The 16,386-nt window shown below is 44.1% G+C and overlaps 1 protein-coding gene across 2 annotated transcripts in view; it reads right to left on the bottom strand.

Moving 5' to 3' along the window:
* LOC116943137 (protein jagged-1b-like) overlaps nt 1-16,386 on the bottom strand; it is a 126,669-nt gene that overhangs the window by 25,414 nt on the left and 84,869 nt on the right. For both annotated transcript variants that reach the window (XM_032955716.1, XM_032955717.1), the window contains exons 13-15: nt 12,824-12,977; nt 5,759-5,923; nt 1,792-1,905 (exon numbers count right to left, since the gene is read on the bottom strand). In XM_032955716.1, the coding sequence (XP_032811607.1) occupies nt 1,792-1,905; nt 5,759-5,923; nt 12,824-12,977 (433 nt within the window). The remainder of the gene's footprint in view (nt 1-1,791; nt 1,906-5,758; nt 5,924-12,823; nt 12,978-16,386) is intronic.

Below are 16,386 nucleotides of genomic sequence, written 5' to 3'. Positions count from 1 at the left end.
ACCTAATTCATACGGTTAAAAGGGCAGTATAACATGAACGCGGCTGACATTTGGTACAGATGCCAGTGGCCAATACCAATAGTCTGCTGAGACATGCGCACAGCCCCCACCCCATCCCCACTCCCCCTCCAGTGACTTGTGTTAACTAAACCCCGTGACCTATTACCGCGTTGTGTATGAGACTCATCTCGCACAGTAGAGCTCAGTACTCTATGGCAACCTTATGTAATAATTTACCAGCCAACTCGGCATTTGGTAGCATTGCGTTAAAACTGACAGCTGAAGTTAAAGAGGACAGCGAATGGAACAACTGGAAATGTTACATCACAGCGCACGCTCACCTCAATTGCACGATAACAGTGGTTGGCGCAATTAAACCAGCAATGAGTTTGATTTCCTGCCATGGCTGCCGTCAGTAGTGAATGATATCTGAACTGGTCCTGAGCCTCCATTCTTCAGAAACACCCGCACTGACCAGCATGGTGAAGTATGGTTAAACAACTCCCACGAACGATGCGGCATGGTGAGGCCATCATGCAGCCGGTCAACTGACAATGGGCTATGCATTATACGTGCACTCACAAATCCTCCTAAAAAAATTACAACGTGCAAAAATCCCTTCACAACTCCTGCCTGAAATACTCCAAATTGCATACCCCACATTTCTGCAATTGGTTATCTAATGTGTAGTGTACCACCACATGCTGGGTGGCGCCAGGCATGGATTAGGGTCATCCTGGGCCATAAGCCAGGATCATATTTTGAGCCTCCTCCATCCAATGCCTCCGAGCCTGCTACTACCCTCCTCCCTTCTACAGATCACAGATGCCCCCCCCGCTTCCATCAATGATGGGTACCTTTTACACTGGCACACATCCGAGTCGAGCCAGCATGCAGCCTTAATGTTATGGGTTGTTTTCCACTGGCAATTTGCCGAGCCAAGCCAGAACCAAACTTTGATATTCTTGCCACACAAGGTACCTGAATCTGGCTCGGGGCTAAGCAGAGCAAAGGGCAGGGCTAATTACGTATTCATTGCATGTGACGTCAGCGGCACAGCACGGATTTTGCAGTGGAAAAACCAACTGCCGCATCCTGACCAATGCTGGGCTGCCTTTGCGCGGCCCCAGCGTAGCTCACTTGTAGAGTTAAAAGGAGGCATTAATAGTCTGTCCCACTCTGAGCAACCAGCTGTGCTGCTGTGGGCCCCCATGCACAGCCAAATCTTTAAAACCATAGCAAGTAGGTACTCTAGGCATGTCTGACTCATGCCGCATTCCCATGATCACTGAAAAGTGGGCTAGCCCAGAATGCGAACTGGGTAAGTGGGCCTGACCCGCAGATTCCCATGGCAGGTTTTATCGGTCCAAGCCAGCACACCAATGGGGCCCACGTAGTCCCCCTACACTGGGCCGCGTGGCTCATACTGCTAGGTGAACTACGTACTTCCAGACAAGCCACCCTGATAAGCAGTCGTGATGATGTCATGGGGTCACCACAGAAAAGAGCTCAGTGGGCTATGCTTTTAACGGCAGAAAATTGTACAAATAATAGACTTCAGTTTAGGATGGCAACAGCTAACGGTGGGGTGGGGGGGAGAGGTTGTGGAGTAGGAGGTGGCATGCCCATCGAGAAATGAACCACGAAGGGAAGCGTTTCTGGAACGGCCGAACAAGACCGAGGTCTGATTTCTAAGGACCGTGAGAACAACAGAGCATCGAAGCTAAACACCCCAACCCCCCGATGGATGAATGGCATCGCGGTGCACGGAGTGGATGATGGGAAACTCACCGTTCTCACAGAACTCGCCATCCCAGCCATCGGGGCACATGCACTGGAAGGAGTTGATGCCATCCAAACACGTTCCTCCATTGTGACACGCGCCCTCCGCGCAATCGTTCACATCTAGGGCACAGCGAGACACACGCATGCATACACACGCGCAACGACAGTTTGACGTGGAGCATGGTAAGCTTAAAAAAACTGAGAAATGCATGCCGTCAGGATATTTCTTTGAGATGCATTTGCATTAAAATGTTGAACATATTGAATTTGGCAGATTATAAAAACAAAATAGCATGGAGATTTAACATACTCTGGTTCTTTTGGTAAAGTCACATAGTTAGCAATAAAATAAAATAAATCACGATGTTTCGGTCGCAACACAAGCGGTTGTCATTTCTTTTTTTTTCCTAATGACGACCACTTGTGTTGCGATCGAAACGTCGTGATTTGTTTGATTTTATTTCTACCTAAGTGACTTTACCGAAACAACCAAAGAGTATGGATTCCTGCAGTCACGAAAGCTTCAAATCAGGGGAGATTTTACAGTTTATTAATGTAATGTGTGCATGCGTATTAAAGTCTTTATGTTTTGTTTATTTGTTTATACGGTGTATGCAAAATAAGCAAATATAATACACCCATGCCATGCAGTGAGAATCATGCTGGTATACTAAAAATAAATATAAGAAATATTATTATTCCTATAGTAAACATTGTTTATAACTGCACATCAGAGCCAAAAAATATTAAGTTGTCCTTTTGTTTGCTCTTGAAAACCCCTAAAGCAATCTGAACACTGTACACCTCGCTCAAAATAGTTTACAGTTATGGCATTCGCAATAGGTGCAACGGGAAAACCCAGGAACGCAAAGCTACAAGGTCACATGACATCACCCACCGACCGTCCAAACCATCATTTACAACTGAAACAATTGAGCAACGGAGTCTGGGGACCTGTAAGCTCGCGTCGGCGGCGACCATCAGATGGTAGCGCTTGCGGCGGCATTCCTGCAACAGCTGACTCGGCGAGAAGCCTCTGTCTACCCACTACAGCAGTGTCGCCATAGATGCGGGCATGTCCAACACCGATGGTGGAAAATTAATAATAGCCCACAATGTGACTGCCGTAACCGATCCAAAACCGTGGACTGCATTGTAACACCGCTGCCCTCTTCGATAATTCGCTGGCAGCATTTCAAATATTCAACCATGCGGCTACTCCTGAAGCTGCCCACTGGTTCACTTGCCAACCCCATGGACGTGTAGATGTTGCCGATCAACTCAATGTCACATGAAACAAGAACGAGAAGTTTTATTGTTAGCTTCACACATTGATAACCAGAAGACAAGCAAAGCCAACTGGCTGAGCAAATGCATCCCCTTTGACATCATTGAAAATTATCAGACCATTGTGCGCTACGATGACCCACCTAATCGCCGGTGGCTGTGACCCGACTTGCAAATGTGATAATTAATCACAAATGACTAAATCATAAACAAAATATTATATATTATTGTTCTTTATTTATTTGATGACCCAAGTCTACATTGCAAAGGACGTAATGTTTCAAAACAGGATTTGTATGGATTTCACATAAAGGAAAATGCAATTACTTTACTCGAAAAGGAAAATAATTTGCAACGCACAGAATTACTGCTACATATATACACGGTATTGTAAATAGACTAATCTGTGCGCGGTTAGGAAGCCTTTCTAGTGCGGACAACAAAGGTGTCAAAAGAGAAGGATTTTGAAAGTTAACCACAGGAGCTGTGATTAGCACACAGCTTAAAAAAATAAATGATCAGGCCTTTAAAACCACATCATGCGACCCTTGCCCAATTTAAGTCATGTCGTAAGGAAGCCGCTTAGGCCACTCGAATTATTGAGCCGGGTAACGTAACTTGATGATAGTCTTAGCCAGGTGTTGCACAATGCCTAATCTTTCTATATTCTTTGTTTGCCTGGGCCAGCCAGGGTGGCGGCATGCATTCGAAATGTGTGCCACTTCTCCTGGATGAGATGTTCACCCCCAGAAATAATGACGGGGAGGCTAAAGAGGTCACCGCTCACTCTCGCAGGCGTTGTGTAATTATTTGCCACCGACTCATTGGGTTTGCAGTTGTAGGCTTTGCTTGGGAAGATTTGTAATATATATTGATCTATTTATGATCAGATATCAGAAACATTGAGAATTGGCAGGGTCAGTCTTGATAAAAACATCCAACAGTGCATTGTCAGCTGCAATTAAATCACACGTATGGATGAATGTGTGTTGAACCTCAATTAAATCACACGGATGCATGAATGTTGAACTTATTTCGCACCGTGCGCAGCCAACCGTGGTAATCAGAGGTACGGAGGGAGGGCAACAAACTAAACACAAAAAAATGCCGAGTTGATATTTCGTTGAAAGACAACTTCACGGTTTCCCATAAACACATCAACACTAAAAGGTCTCTTTCACCACGGTGATAGGTAAAGAGATTCAACAATGAAGCATTATATGCAAGCACACAGACTCAAATGGGTGTAGAAGAAGACGGATGCTCACCACGGAACTACCGCATTGCCAACCAACAGCGTTTGCCTTAAGTATCACTGGTAGCATTACAGAGTAATGGGTAGATATTGCTGCATGTTTTAATGTTGAAATCCTTTTAAAATGCATATTTGGTGTTGTTTACAAATACAATTGAAATTAATGGCTCTGAAGAGTACATATCCTTCTTCTATAGACTCACTAATTATTCCCCACCTTGCTAATTATATGAATTGCTGAGTTTGAGTGTCATAAAGGTGAAGCCTTCAAAGTTCAACGTACCAGCCTACGTGTTAAACTAGGCTTATTCAATGCTTGTTTTTAATTTACTGTTTCCGCACACAAATTATCCTTATGGCAGTACCCCGGGGTACCAAAGAATACAAAATGGCCGAGGCAATTAAATACTGTATTTCTGGGACACTATTTTTGTCCAGGGGTGTACTTCACTCCACGACTGGGGTACCAATCAATCCGCCATCGGTGCTAGTCCGTGATGTTGAAACGCAGCGAGGACGATTGAGCTGAAACCCTGAACGCTCGTACGCACTGTAGTGGTGCATCGTGAGTACAGCTCGTCGAGATGAGTCGATTGCCGCGTCGCCGACCATCAACAGACTAAAAATTACTGCATCACGGACATTATGCGCGAGCCGGGGTACCGCTATAAGGTTCAAATGTATACATATAAGAGCCATGATGGATGTACAGAACTGCTACTTGCAAAGTATATCGGTGGGTCTTTCATATCAACTTCACAATGTCCAATTTGCTCTGTTCAAGGTCACGAAGTAACCAATGACCGATGGCATTATTGCCAATGCAAAGTGCCGGTTACTTCCATTCCACGAGATTTTATAACTGCTGCAGTCATCACCTGACCACCAAGGACCATCCTTGTAGACTCCTCATGGCTGGCTTTTTACATCTTTGCCTTGGTTGCTGATGTTTGTTGACCTTTGGTTTAACATATGAAGGTGAAGGCTCTAGAACATTGTCTTGATGCTCTTGGAATTTCCTGGAATGCGTGATTTAATACCAAACATAATATAGCGCATTTGGTATTCACGCCATTGCTATAATGCGAGGTAACCACGAAGGCACTATGTTTTAAAGAACAGTGTAGTCTGCCAAGGAGGGGACATTTTTTTCCATGTGCTTTTACCCATATAAGTAAACTGCAAGTTGTTTTTTAAAATGTTTGCCAATTTTGAAAGCGTGGCGCTGGCACAAATAGGCAAGCGACATCGTGGGATCTTTAAGGTCGACTCTATAGCACATTCTACGATTAATAAACCCCGCAGCATTGACCGGTGCAGCAACTAGGCTCGCCGCAAACCTCTGCAATAAACTACCACTCGGCAACATCACCATGGCGGGTTTTTAAAGCGTGTGTGTATATGTGTGTAGTGTAAAATGAACACACTTACTTTCATGGCAGAAGGATCCACGGAAACCGGAGTTGCACATGCAGGTAAAGTTGCCACCGGCCTGGCTGAGGCAGCGTCCGTTAGGGCCACACACGGTGGAGGTGACGTGCGCCACTCCGCTCTCCGACGTGTTGGAGGGCACGGCCACCGTGCAGCTGTCGATAACTGTGCCGGGGGACGACAACGAACGGCTCCATCACTCCCTATCACTCTACCACCATTGTTACTGCTCCGGTGAACTTCACTCATTGATTCCTCCACCTATCATGTTGAGGAATCGGCCACTCACTGTTTCATCTTGTCCATACCGCGTGAAACCACAGGTCACAGGAACGTATAAACTCACCCACTCACATACCCAACTACTCACTCACTCACACTCTCACCCACGACACCACAGGTCACAACAATACGCGCACTCACCCACTCATCTGGCCACTCAAAAAAAAGACAAAGATCCCCCCGTATAGCCTTAACAGACTGTTGGAGCATGTGCTGTCAGCGGGCACCTTATGAATGTTGGCACGGCACACTAGGAGGTGGGTGGCCAGCATAATGCCTGACCGCCTTTGTCTCCCTAGTGGCGATGTTTACACATTGCACCAGGTACTCATTTGAGGCTGAGTCGACCTTGGGAAAGCCCAGGACTGGATTTGCTTCTTCACATCAAAATCAGTCCAGTCGTCAAAGAGAAAGGATTTTAGACAAAAAAAGGTTAAACTTCTGCATAACATATCAGTAGGCTTCAATGCTTTCAAGGCATGAGCAGGACATCATAAGAATACTTTAAATGCAATAATATGCTACAGAGCTGCTTATTACCCATATACTTTAATTCCACGTTAATAACCTCTAATTTTCCAGACCGTATGCATATGAAAACTGTTACATTTAATAGCGATAGAGTTGAATTGTGTTTCGTATTTGTGCTGAGAAACATGCAATAGAATGGGTCGGTTAAAGCCCAGATTAGCTGGGTGCCTTTCCCATCTGCTTGTTCTGTGCCCTTCCAGACTGGCTTGCGCCCTTGAAGGCTATCAAAACAAGCTCCTGTAATTGAATTAAAATGAATAAAATAAGCTAGATACAATTACTGTCTGGATTGTATTTCTAAATGTGAGCATTGATTTGCAATGCCTGTGATGTTATTTCACCGATTATAGCTGTGCACAATTTTACCGCCGCAGGTTATATTTATAAGCAAATGCAATTTTAATGCTGCCACTTACGGATTTGAAGCGATTCATAAGCGCATGCGACTAATGCGCACATGGACACGTGAACATGCACAAGTGTAAATTAATAGCCATATATTGTCAAGCCCTTTGTCAGTCTATTGCCTGCCGCGTGAGGTGTTGGCTACGGGGGCTGTTCTCATCATACTTCACCACACTGATCCGCGAGCGTTGGTCACTACGTAGAAAACTACGTGGTGAAAATCCTTGCCAGATATAGGTTAACAGAAAAAAAAATTAGTTTAGCCTGTATCAGTTGGAACAGCCAAATCCTAGAGGGCAGAACTTTGGCAGATACCTCCAGCGTATAATCGTATCACATCTAATCTAGGTTCATCTAATCTTGTCTATTGTGGCAACTTATTAGCGATGGGCCGCACACAAGGATATAATCACCAGCTGCCACTGACATATGGGGGACACTGGCTTTCACTTGAGGCCACACATCCGACTGCACAGCAGGCCATCGAATCCGATTTGATCAACGTGGCCATAATAAACCAAGCAGCTAATGCTGCAGTGTATGCTTTACAGATAAATTGGGTGTTGCCTTCCATGTTATTGACTCGTGCATCTGAACCGGCCCTGGGCATCCTTCTCCCTTTCACCTACTCGCAACTGTGTTTAGTTTTCTTCTTTGGTTCTTTCGGTAAAGTCACGTAGAATGAGAATAAAATAATAAAATAACACAATAAAATTCTCACGACGTTTCGGCCACAACGCAAGCGGACGTCTTCAGGTGAAAGGTACAGAACTGTCGGGACAATGAAGCTCTGTCGTCCCGACAGTTCTGTACCTTTCACCTGAAGACGGCCGCTTGCGTTGTGGCCAAAACGTCGTGAGAATTTTATTGTGTTATTTTATTATTTTATTCTCATTCTACGTGACTTTACCTAAAGAACCAAAGAAGATGAATCCTTGTAGCCACGAAAGCTTCAAATGTGTTTAGTTTGTTGTTTGTCCTTCCACTGCACCTCCGATTGGCACAGTTGGCTACGTACGGTGCGAAAGAAATTCAACGTACACACATATGACTGGCACGAGGGAAGGCCGCCATTGAGCAGTGGACTGACAAAGGGCTGTACATAATCATATAATTATGACTCTAATATGGAGCTGATTTTTTGTTAATGGATTATTTATGTACAAGTAATTGCTGTAGAAGATTGTAAGATAATAGAAAATAGACTTGACAATTTACATTAGTGTTAATTAAAATGGCATGAAAAGGTACTTTGCACTGCTACTCTCATAGGTTGTTTTGCTGAACAATTAAAACATATGTATTTAAAAAGTTATTTTAGATTAAAAGCACCAGATGATATTCAAGGAAAGTTGTCAGCAGTTGGTCAATTCTTGTATCGCCAGACACGATTTTTTTCTCACTTTTTCTCACACGTAGTTACAACGCTAAGTGTTATTTAAAGTAAGATAAACGGCAGGCTGCACGGCAGGCTTTCGTGTCTAATCCTGCTGTGCGCATGCTGTCATGCTCTTCTTGAGCAATGTTTAATTCAACGTTTAGTAATGGCACATGACATAGTTCAGTTCTGCAACCGAGAATGTGAACAGAATTCATAAACTATGACAGCTTGCACTCTTTTTTTAAGGCATTTCCTTTGGGCTGTTCTTTTAAGAACAAATATGCAGCAAAAAACACTTCTGCAACTGAGACATTTTAAATAAAATATCAATGGCCCCTTGAGGATGGTGGCGATGTGTAACGACCCAATGCTAAAAGCAAGCAGGATAAGCAAGCCAGAGGCCGGCATGTTCTGTTTCTGTAACACCCAAACACACACGTTATGATATATAAATAAATCACAGATTGACTATTTCTAGAGCAATGCCTGCGATATTCTCAACGCAAAATACCGCAAACGGCAATTCTACGATTTTACGCTGCAGAAGCAATACTAATCTATATTTTGAAGACGAACTAAGAAAGCACAGCCAAACACAAATGTCCGTGGCAACATGAGCCTCCCCAAAGGCCTTCACGTTCACTTTGTCTCGAGAACAAAGACATTTATTGCAACAACAAAAAATATTGCATCTGTAACCTGCATTTCATTGGTTGTGAAACTCGGCGTGCTCACCAACACAGCTGCGCCATTGGTTGAATACACCTTGAAGGTCTCCTTCTCAACCTCCGCTTCAATAATGTCCTTTGGTGCAGCACAAAGTCACTGGTGCCATGCTGGTGCTAACCCTTGAAACCACGATTCCCTTAGATTTAATGCAATTGTCACCTTGCGGCACGACAGATCAGGCGATACTGAAAAGGGGAGGACTACAGTTGAATTGTTTGGTGTGCACTTGCGTGCAATGCGATTTTTGCTCGTGTGTACCCGCGCGTGAGAGAGCATTTGCGGGCGTAAGCAATGAAGGCTCGCTGATTGGACTGGTCTGTTCCACTTGTCTTGTTTATGCAGCAATTGTACAACTTGTAGAAGTAGAAAGAAGGTGACCTATGTGAACAATGCATCTCTTTAGGGAAAACAAATCTTGGCAAAAGTTTTAGCTTCCCTCATTTTCCAGTGAAATATATCCCACAGCCAACTGCTGACTATGAATACAAACCAGTTGCACAAGCCTGAAAAAAAAGACATCTATCACTCTAACATTTATATAAGAGACAGTTACTTTTAAACTTGCATTTTTAAGCAAAAGAGTTGTACACAAATTTAGAGAAAAAAATGCAAATTAACAGTTCAAATATAATTTTAATAAGATTTCAAAAAATGAAATCATTATACACGGACCCATGTAAATCCAGTGCAGAATGAAGGGCTCTCCCCACAGTCTGTTGGTCATGGGTGGTTGTTTGACCGTACTTCACCACGACACTGGTCAGCATCGTCAGTTGGTGAAGGAGACCCAAGGCCAGTTGAGTTACCGCTCGTCGTTGATGGCAGCCACCACCGGGATTAGAACTCCGGTCACGGGGCTCCGAGCACCGTGCACTAAACACTGAGCAACCAAACTCTCACTGCCCACCCGATGCACGTGAGGAATTTGTGCAAATTGTTCAGTCGGCAAATGCAGGACAGGTTGGAGTCCTGAGGTCAACGCCATTTCCACAAGATCTCCAAATATGAGCATGCCGCTTGTTTTATGGACAACAGGGCTTGCAGGAATGCCGACCGGGCTTCCCAATTACAAGGTCCATATGGTGTTGCGTGATTCATTGCGTGGATGTGGTTAATGTCTTGTTGCTTCGAGTGCTAAGTGGGATGGGGAGAGGTAACATCACATTTGGACAAAAGTTACCAACTGCTCATGCATCTGCTTGTGGTTGGCCTTCTTTCACACTCGCATAGTTTTTGAAATAAAGGGCAACGCTTCATAGCCGAGCTCAGTGGTCTGTAAACATTCTGGGGCACAGCTGTAGCGTCGTACAAAGTGGCGCCTGCATTACTCACAGCCATTCGGAGAGAAAGAAGTCCACACTCCCAGAAAGTAGGAAGATTGTGGCAGCTGAACAGAAATGTAAGCCAATGGATGCATGGAACCAATGGGTTTCACAAAACTCATGATAGGTTGCCTGTAAGTCCTCACACAATTAAAAAAGGAGTGTAATGTTTGAAAACAGCTTCGACTTATTGAGCTACAAGTAAGCTACTCTAACTCCATACTATTATAATTAAAGAGGTAAAACTTTCAATAAATATTCTTGGTTCTTTCGGTAAAGTCACGTAGAAGGGAAACAATAAAATAATAAAAATATAAAACAATAAAATTCTCACGACGTTTTTATTGTTTTATATTTTTATTATTTTATTGTTTCCCTTCTACGTGACTTTACCTAAAGAACCAAGAATATGAATCCCTGCAGTCACGAAAGCTTTAAATCAAAATGTAAATAAATTAATTAGTGGTGCACGATGGACTCATTTAACGTGAAAGCCAAGTAATGGTAGAGTGAATAAGCAAGTGTGCGTTTGTGTGTGTGTTAAAATTAATCATGGTATTATAACCTCCTAGCGACGCTTTGTAAAAACAATAACGCAGTGAACTTCCCTTGTCACAGTTGCAGCATAAAATTTTAAGATTTGAAGTGAACCCTTTTTTTGGGCTTTTATGGTTCTTACAACTCAAATTGTGTAAATTCAGGTCTTCTAAGTAGAAATAAAAATATACACTTCTGAAAAGAACACGTCTGAAATGATTATGGGACTCTTTCTCGATGAAACCCACCCCCCTCACACCCCACGCAATTAAAACGTGAATTTAGAGGCCCAAAAAATGCTGTAAATATTTGTACAAAATACAGTGCCCCTTACATAAAACCTGACGATCCTTATGCCTTACATGTGCATAAGCTGCCTGTTCGTTAAAAACCTTCGGACTGTAACTCATGTTGATGTTGAGCAAGCTGAACAAACAAGCTGACCAACATGTACAGTGTTTGAGGAGCAGATTTCCAAATTCTTCTTGAACACCAGAGGCGTATTTTTATACAAAGTGTTATTTATGGCCTTTTCCTTTTCCTCCGCTGTGAAAAATTAAAACATCTCAGCGAGCCTCCTGCCAAAAAGGTTCACGTTGATTTAAACGGTCCAATAAAAAATAACAATAACACCTAAAAATTTAGTAATGCTGATAAAATAAAGATTTCAATATCAGAGTGAAAACCCCGCACAACTATGATGCATTGCACATTGGGGGAAGAAAAAAAACCCACCCACCAGTTGTTTATGTATTAAATGATTTCACATTGCGATATCGCTTAGAATAACTACAGTTTATCCTCAAATTCAAGATTGCAGCAAAAAATACTCTATGCTGTTTGAGGCCACCAGAAACAACAAACAGGGTTGCTTCTGTGGGTGGCAACCTGAACCATAATTAATTAGAACTGTTATCCTCCTTAGTCTAAAAACGATACATACAATGTGGTCTATACCCATGCATAATAGCCTCGGGTAAAGATCCCCCATTAAGCTTCATAGACTGTTGGGCAAAGTGCTGTGAGTGAGCATCTATTAAGGCCTGTGGTGTGCGACAGCACCATGATCTGGCTACATTTGTCTCCAGAGGGTCGATCTTTACACAATGTACTCAGCGCTCCTTTAAGGGGGGGGGGGGGGGGCGGTGGTGGGTGGTGGGGGGAAGAAAACCAAGAGAGGTTTAGACTCGACTTGCAGGTTATAGTAACCACGGCTGGAAATGTAACCCAGGTCACTGGTATTGCAGTGCAGGGAAGCTAACCAATGCACAACTGTTCCACACCCATGCACACTACTAGGCCACACACGTTTAGTCACTTAGTCATACAGAATCATGAACTTTTTTTAGTAGCAACTTTGACAACAGATGCACAGCGGTCAATATACACCACTGCTCATTCCAGCATTTGCAGCCTTCAGTTGCTGCTATTAATCAAACGTTCTCTGTCCTAGGTTTAAGGGTGTCTCAATCTAATGCAAGTGTCCAAGGCTTGATTGATTGCTGTGGAAATACCATTAATGATACCTCAACACAAGAGCTGGCTAGTATCACCTGCCCACACGCTCCTTTGAGGCTGCGAGGAAGCCTTCACTTTTTTTACCTTTCCGTGCCAGCAGACATGGGTAAAGGTGCAGCCGTGCAATGGCCTCCTTACGTCACTGTTGGCGGAAAGACGGCCACTACAGCAAACGCGTTCGTCTTCACTTCAGCACGTACCACGGCGCACCAAACTATTCGCGCTTGTGTTAACACGCAAGGCTCACGAGCATTGATTCGAAAAATGAAATAAATGACATCAATGGGCTCTTAGCCCTTCAGAAAATTAAGCAAAAACTCGGGTATCGAGGCGACGATTGCGGCTGGGGAAACGACTTACCCTGGCAGGGCGAGGTGAGGCAATGGTCCTTCAGCAGGGTGCAATTTGTTCCTTCAAAGTTCTCCGAGCAGTGGCAGAAGTAGTCGCCGTTGGGGAGGTTCACACACCGGGCCCCGTTCTGGCATGGGTTCGGGACGCAGAGGTCCACGTCCAGCTGAGGACAAAACAAAGACAAAGATCCCCCGTATATTCTTAACAGACTGTTGGACCAAGTGCTGTTAGCGATCACCTATGAAGGCCACAACGGCACACGAAGTGGTGGGTGGCCACCACCACGCCCAGCCGCCTTTGTCTCCCTAATGGTGATGTTTTTACACACTGCACAGGTACTCATTTGAGGCTGAGTCAACCTAAGGGAGGCCCAGGACCGAGTTCAGATAATTATTACTGATGTTGGCCATTAGCGGGAATCGAACTCGGGTTGATAGGTTCGTAGCGCAGCGCGCTAACCGCTACACTACCGCTCCCCAGCTGCGGAAGACACACACGCGTAAGCAAGCAGCCACGGTGTTGACGTGCACGAGACGTCAACTGTTTAAACAGAACAGGGGGCGGCCTAGGGGAAGTTCAGCTGCCATGCAACGCTTCCTTGTGTTACTTCCTTCCAGCTGCCAGAGCGCCCCTCTTGTTCGTTGCTCTTCTTAGAATGACGAACTTAGTACCGCCTCCTGTCCTGCATGATGTCCGACGTTGTCGCTCCACATCCTGGGAGCTTCTTCGGGAACTAAACCCACAGTGGGACGTAACACAACGGCTGCCCAACGTCTTAGAAATGTAAAATTTTCACTAATGGCTTGGTGCCAACTGTGGTGGTGAGTGTTGTACTACTGCGTAGGGTTTTCGCGGTTGTGCCATCTAGCTCTCTGACATGTGTTCGGGATGCGCCATGTAATGTCTGGCATGATGTCCGACGTTTCGTGCTAAGTCCTGGCAGCTTCTTCAGCAATTAAATTAAGTTCCTAAAGAGGCTCCTAGCGTGTTTGTTGCTCAAATAAATAACAAGTCACTGAAACTTTTGTTCATTATGTGATGGTCATGCTGCCATTTCTATGAGGCTCTTACAGAGTTCAATTGGTCACCTATGTCGTCTGTCTGGTAATCTTAAAACGCTGACAAGTCTAATAAAATATTGCCAGGGGTAGCATTACACAGTCGAGGTTCATAGGAAATTACTTCAGCTGCTTACCGCAAATGCCAAGAGTGGGTGAATGCAGCCAAAACAAGCAGGTTAAGCAAACCAAATGTTATATTTTTATCTTCGAGATGACAAATTCATCTGTGTGGTTCTTGGCTGCCTGATTATAAAATGGGAGCAGCTTTTCTGGCCAGGACATTACTTTTTAAGCAGTAAATGTACACAATCCCTTCAGGAGATGGCATCTTAATGGACCTGTTGTCTTTTATACACTGTCTTCCTCAATTAATCAACTCTTGATATGAGGGACAATGACATTCCAGCAAGCGCGCTGTCAATTTTACAGAAGGTTCTTGAGGAATGACAAAATGCGGCATTTTAGGGTAACACACTGGATACTTATACAAGCAGCTAACTTCCTTCAGCTATTCGCACATTACTTCAAATATTTATTGAAATGTATAAAAATGTGTTATATTGCTAAATCCTCTGCAAAAGTTGAGTAAAACTAAGTTCTTGCTCAATCGAGGCAGTGCGCAAATATACAGCTCTGAGCAAGTGGTGAAAATTTCGCATTCCTCTGCCCAGGGTGGGGGCAGGTGAGTTTTTATATATATAAAAAAAACCACTGTTGACGTCCCTGCAAAGTGGTGCACTGATTTTATCGACCCAAGAGGGGATGACGGGCTGAGTCAAACTCCCATCCGGGATTTGAACTCGCAACCTTTCCAATCTGCGAGCCGCTCGCTCCTACCGCTGAGTCACCCAGCCGGTAACCCAGCTTTGTGCCTGATCCATCGCATTTTCGCAGACAGCGTGAAAAAAAAAGCGGAAACAACATTACGGGTAAACAATTAATATGGACGGGATAAATTATTTAACAGGATAATTATTCGTGCATACTTGCAACGGTGTTCAGAAGATGACATAACCTAGAGAGTTGGGGATAGGGCACTTTATATATATAAAACAGAGCAGCACATTTTCCATATAAATTGAATGGCAGCAGCTGATTTCAATGAAAGTAGACAACCACTGGATGAGCATTAAAGCATTTTTGAAAGCCTCTTTTGAAAAAGGCACACAATGTGGCTGTGAATTGTTGATATGTATGTACACACGTGAGTGCTGACATGGGTACACACAGCTAGCACAGCGTATGTGGCAGCCCACTGGGGTCCAAGAATTTGGCCAAAAGTTACAAATTTAAAAAATCTACATAACTTGAAACACGAATTAAACCTCAAGGAGATCAACCGTGCTCTCAAGGTTGGAGGTCAAGAGGTCATCAAGGATACCAACCGTCACACCTCAACATCACTACTTTCCCCCTGCTAGATGCGGAATTAAGACCTGTCATTAACGACTATAAATACATTTAAAAAGTATGAACTACTTGAGGAAATAGAAGTTATCTGTCTTAAATTACACTTCTTATATTCTTGAAAATGTACTACCCTACTCTTAATAATTCATGTTTCTAATTCTTTAGGTTCATTGTTAATGCCCACAGAGTGCTTGATTGGCATTCCATGAGATTCATAGGGTTCTACTACTGTATGTTGAACTTTTTTTGCACCGTAAGGGGCCATCCATTTAGTCCGTACGCATAGAGGGGGGAGGGGGGGATAAACCCAAATGCGTTCGCTTGCGTATGGGGAGTCTACTGACAATGTACGTACGCATAGCAAATGGGGGGGGGGGGGGTGAAGCCTCGATAATAATTTGTCTACATTGGCCTTCAAATGAGTTAGATAGTCCGGCGGTGGACTATCTGTTTGCTTAAACACGTTAATATTATTAATCCTTGATCGTTTCTGCGTGGATTAAATATCGGCCGTTCTATTGGATTCGGGGGGAGGGGGGGTGCATCAAGCGTACGTACGCAGGTGGGGGGAGGGGTGTAAAAGTACGTGTGCGTACAGGGAGGGGGGGGGAGGGGTCAAGTTTTTGATAGATTTTTTCATACGTCTTAAATGGATGGCCCCTAAGTAGTCAACCGCGCTAATCAGAGGTGCGGAGCATAGTTCGAGTGGCTTTCTAATCTCTGAAGGAAGAGCGTTCCAGATGGCCGCAGAAGCGCATCTAAAAGCACGTAATGCAGTGAACGTCTTTATTCGATGGTTATCCAAAAGCCACTGTGAAGATAACTGGAGTTCGCATGATGGTTTATGCTCCTTTACAAGATCAGCAAGGTATTGTGGTTCATTTGTGGCAAGCACTTTGCGTGTAAAGACTGCACAGTTTGCGCTGCTGTGGATCTCTATAGCGTAATTTTTTGTTGTGAGTTGTGTTGTTGGGCACAATATTCCGCGTTTCGCTACACGTGCAGTTCAAGAAAAAGTTTCCAGAATGTGCAGCGAAACGTCAGACATCACGCCGAACAAACACATGGTACAGCCTGAACACACGTTGGACAGCTGTTCTC

The sequence above is a fragment of the Petromyzon marinus genome, chromosome 17 (assembly GCF_048934315.1).
Source record: "Petromyzon marinus isolate PM22_M1 ecotype Great Lakes invasive population chromosome 17, UKy_Petmar_22M1.pri1.0, whole genome shotgun sequence".
Classification (NCBI taxonomy): Eukaryota; Metazoa; Chordata; class Hyperoartia; order Petromyzontiformes; family Petromyzontidae; genus Petromyzon; species Petromyzon marinus.
The sequence above is the reverse complement of the archived record's forward strand: the minus strand, read 5'-3'. Positions and strand labels throughout refer to the sequence as shown.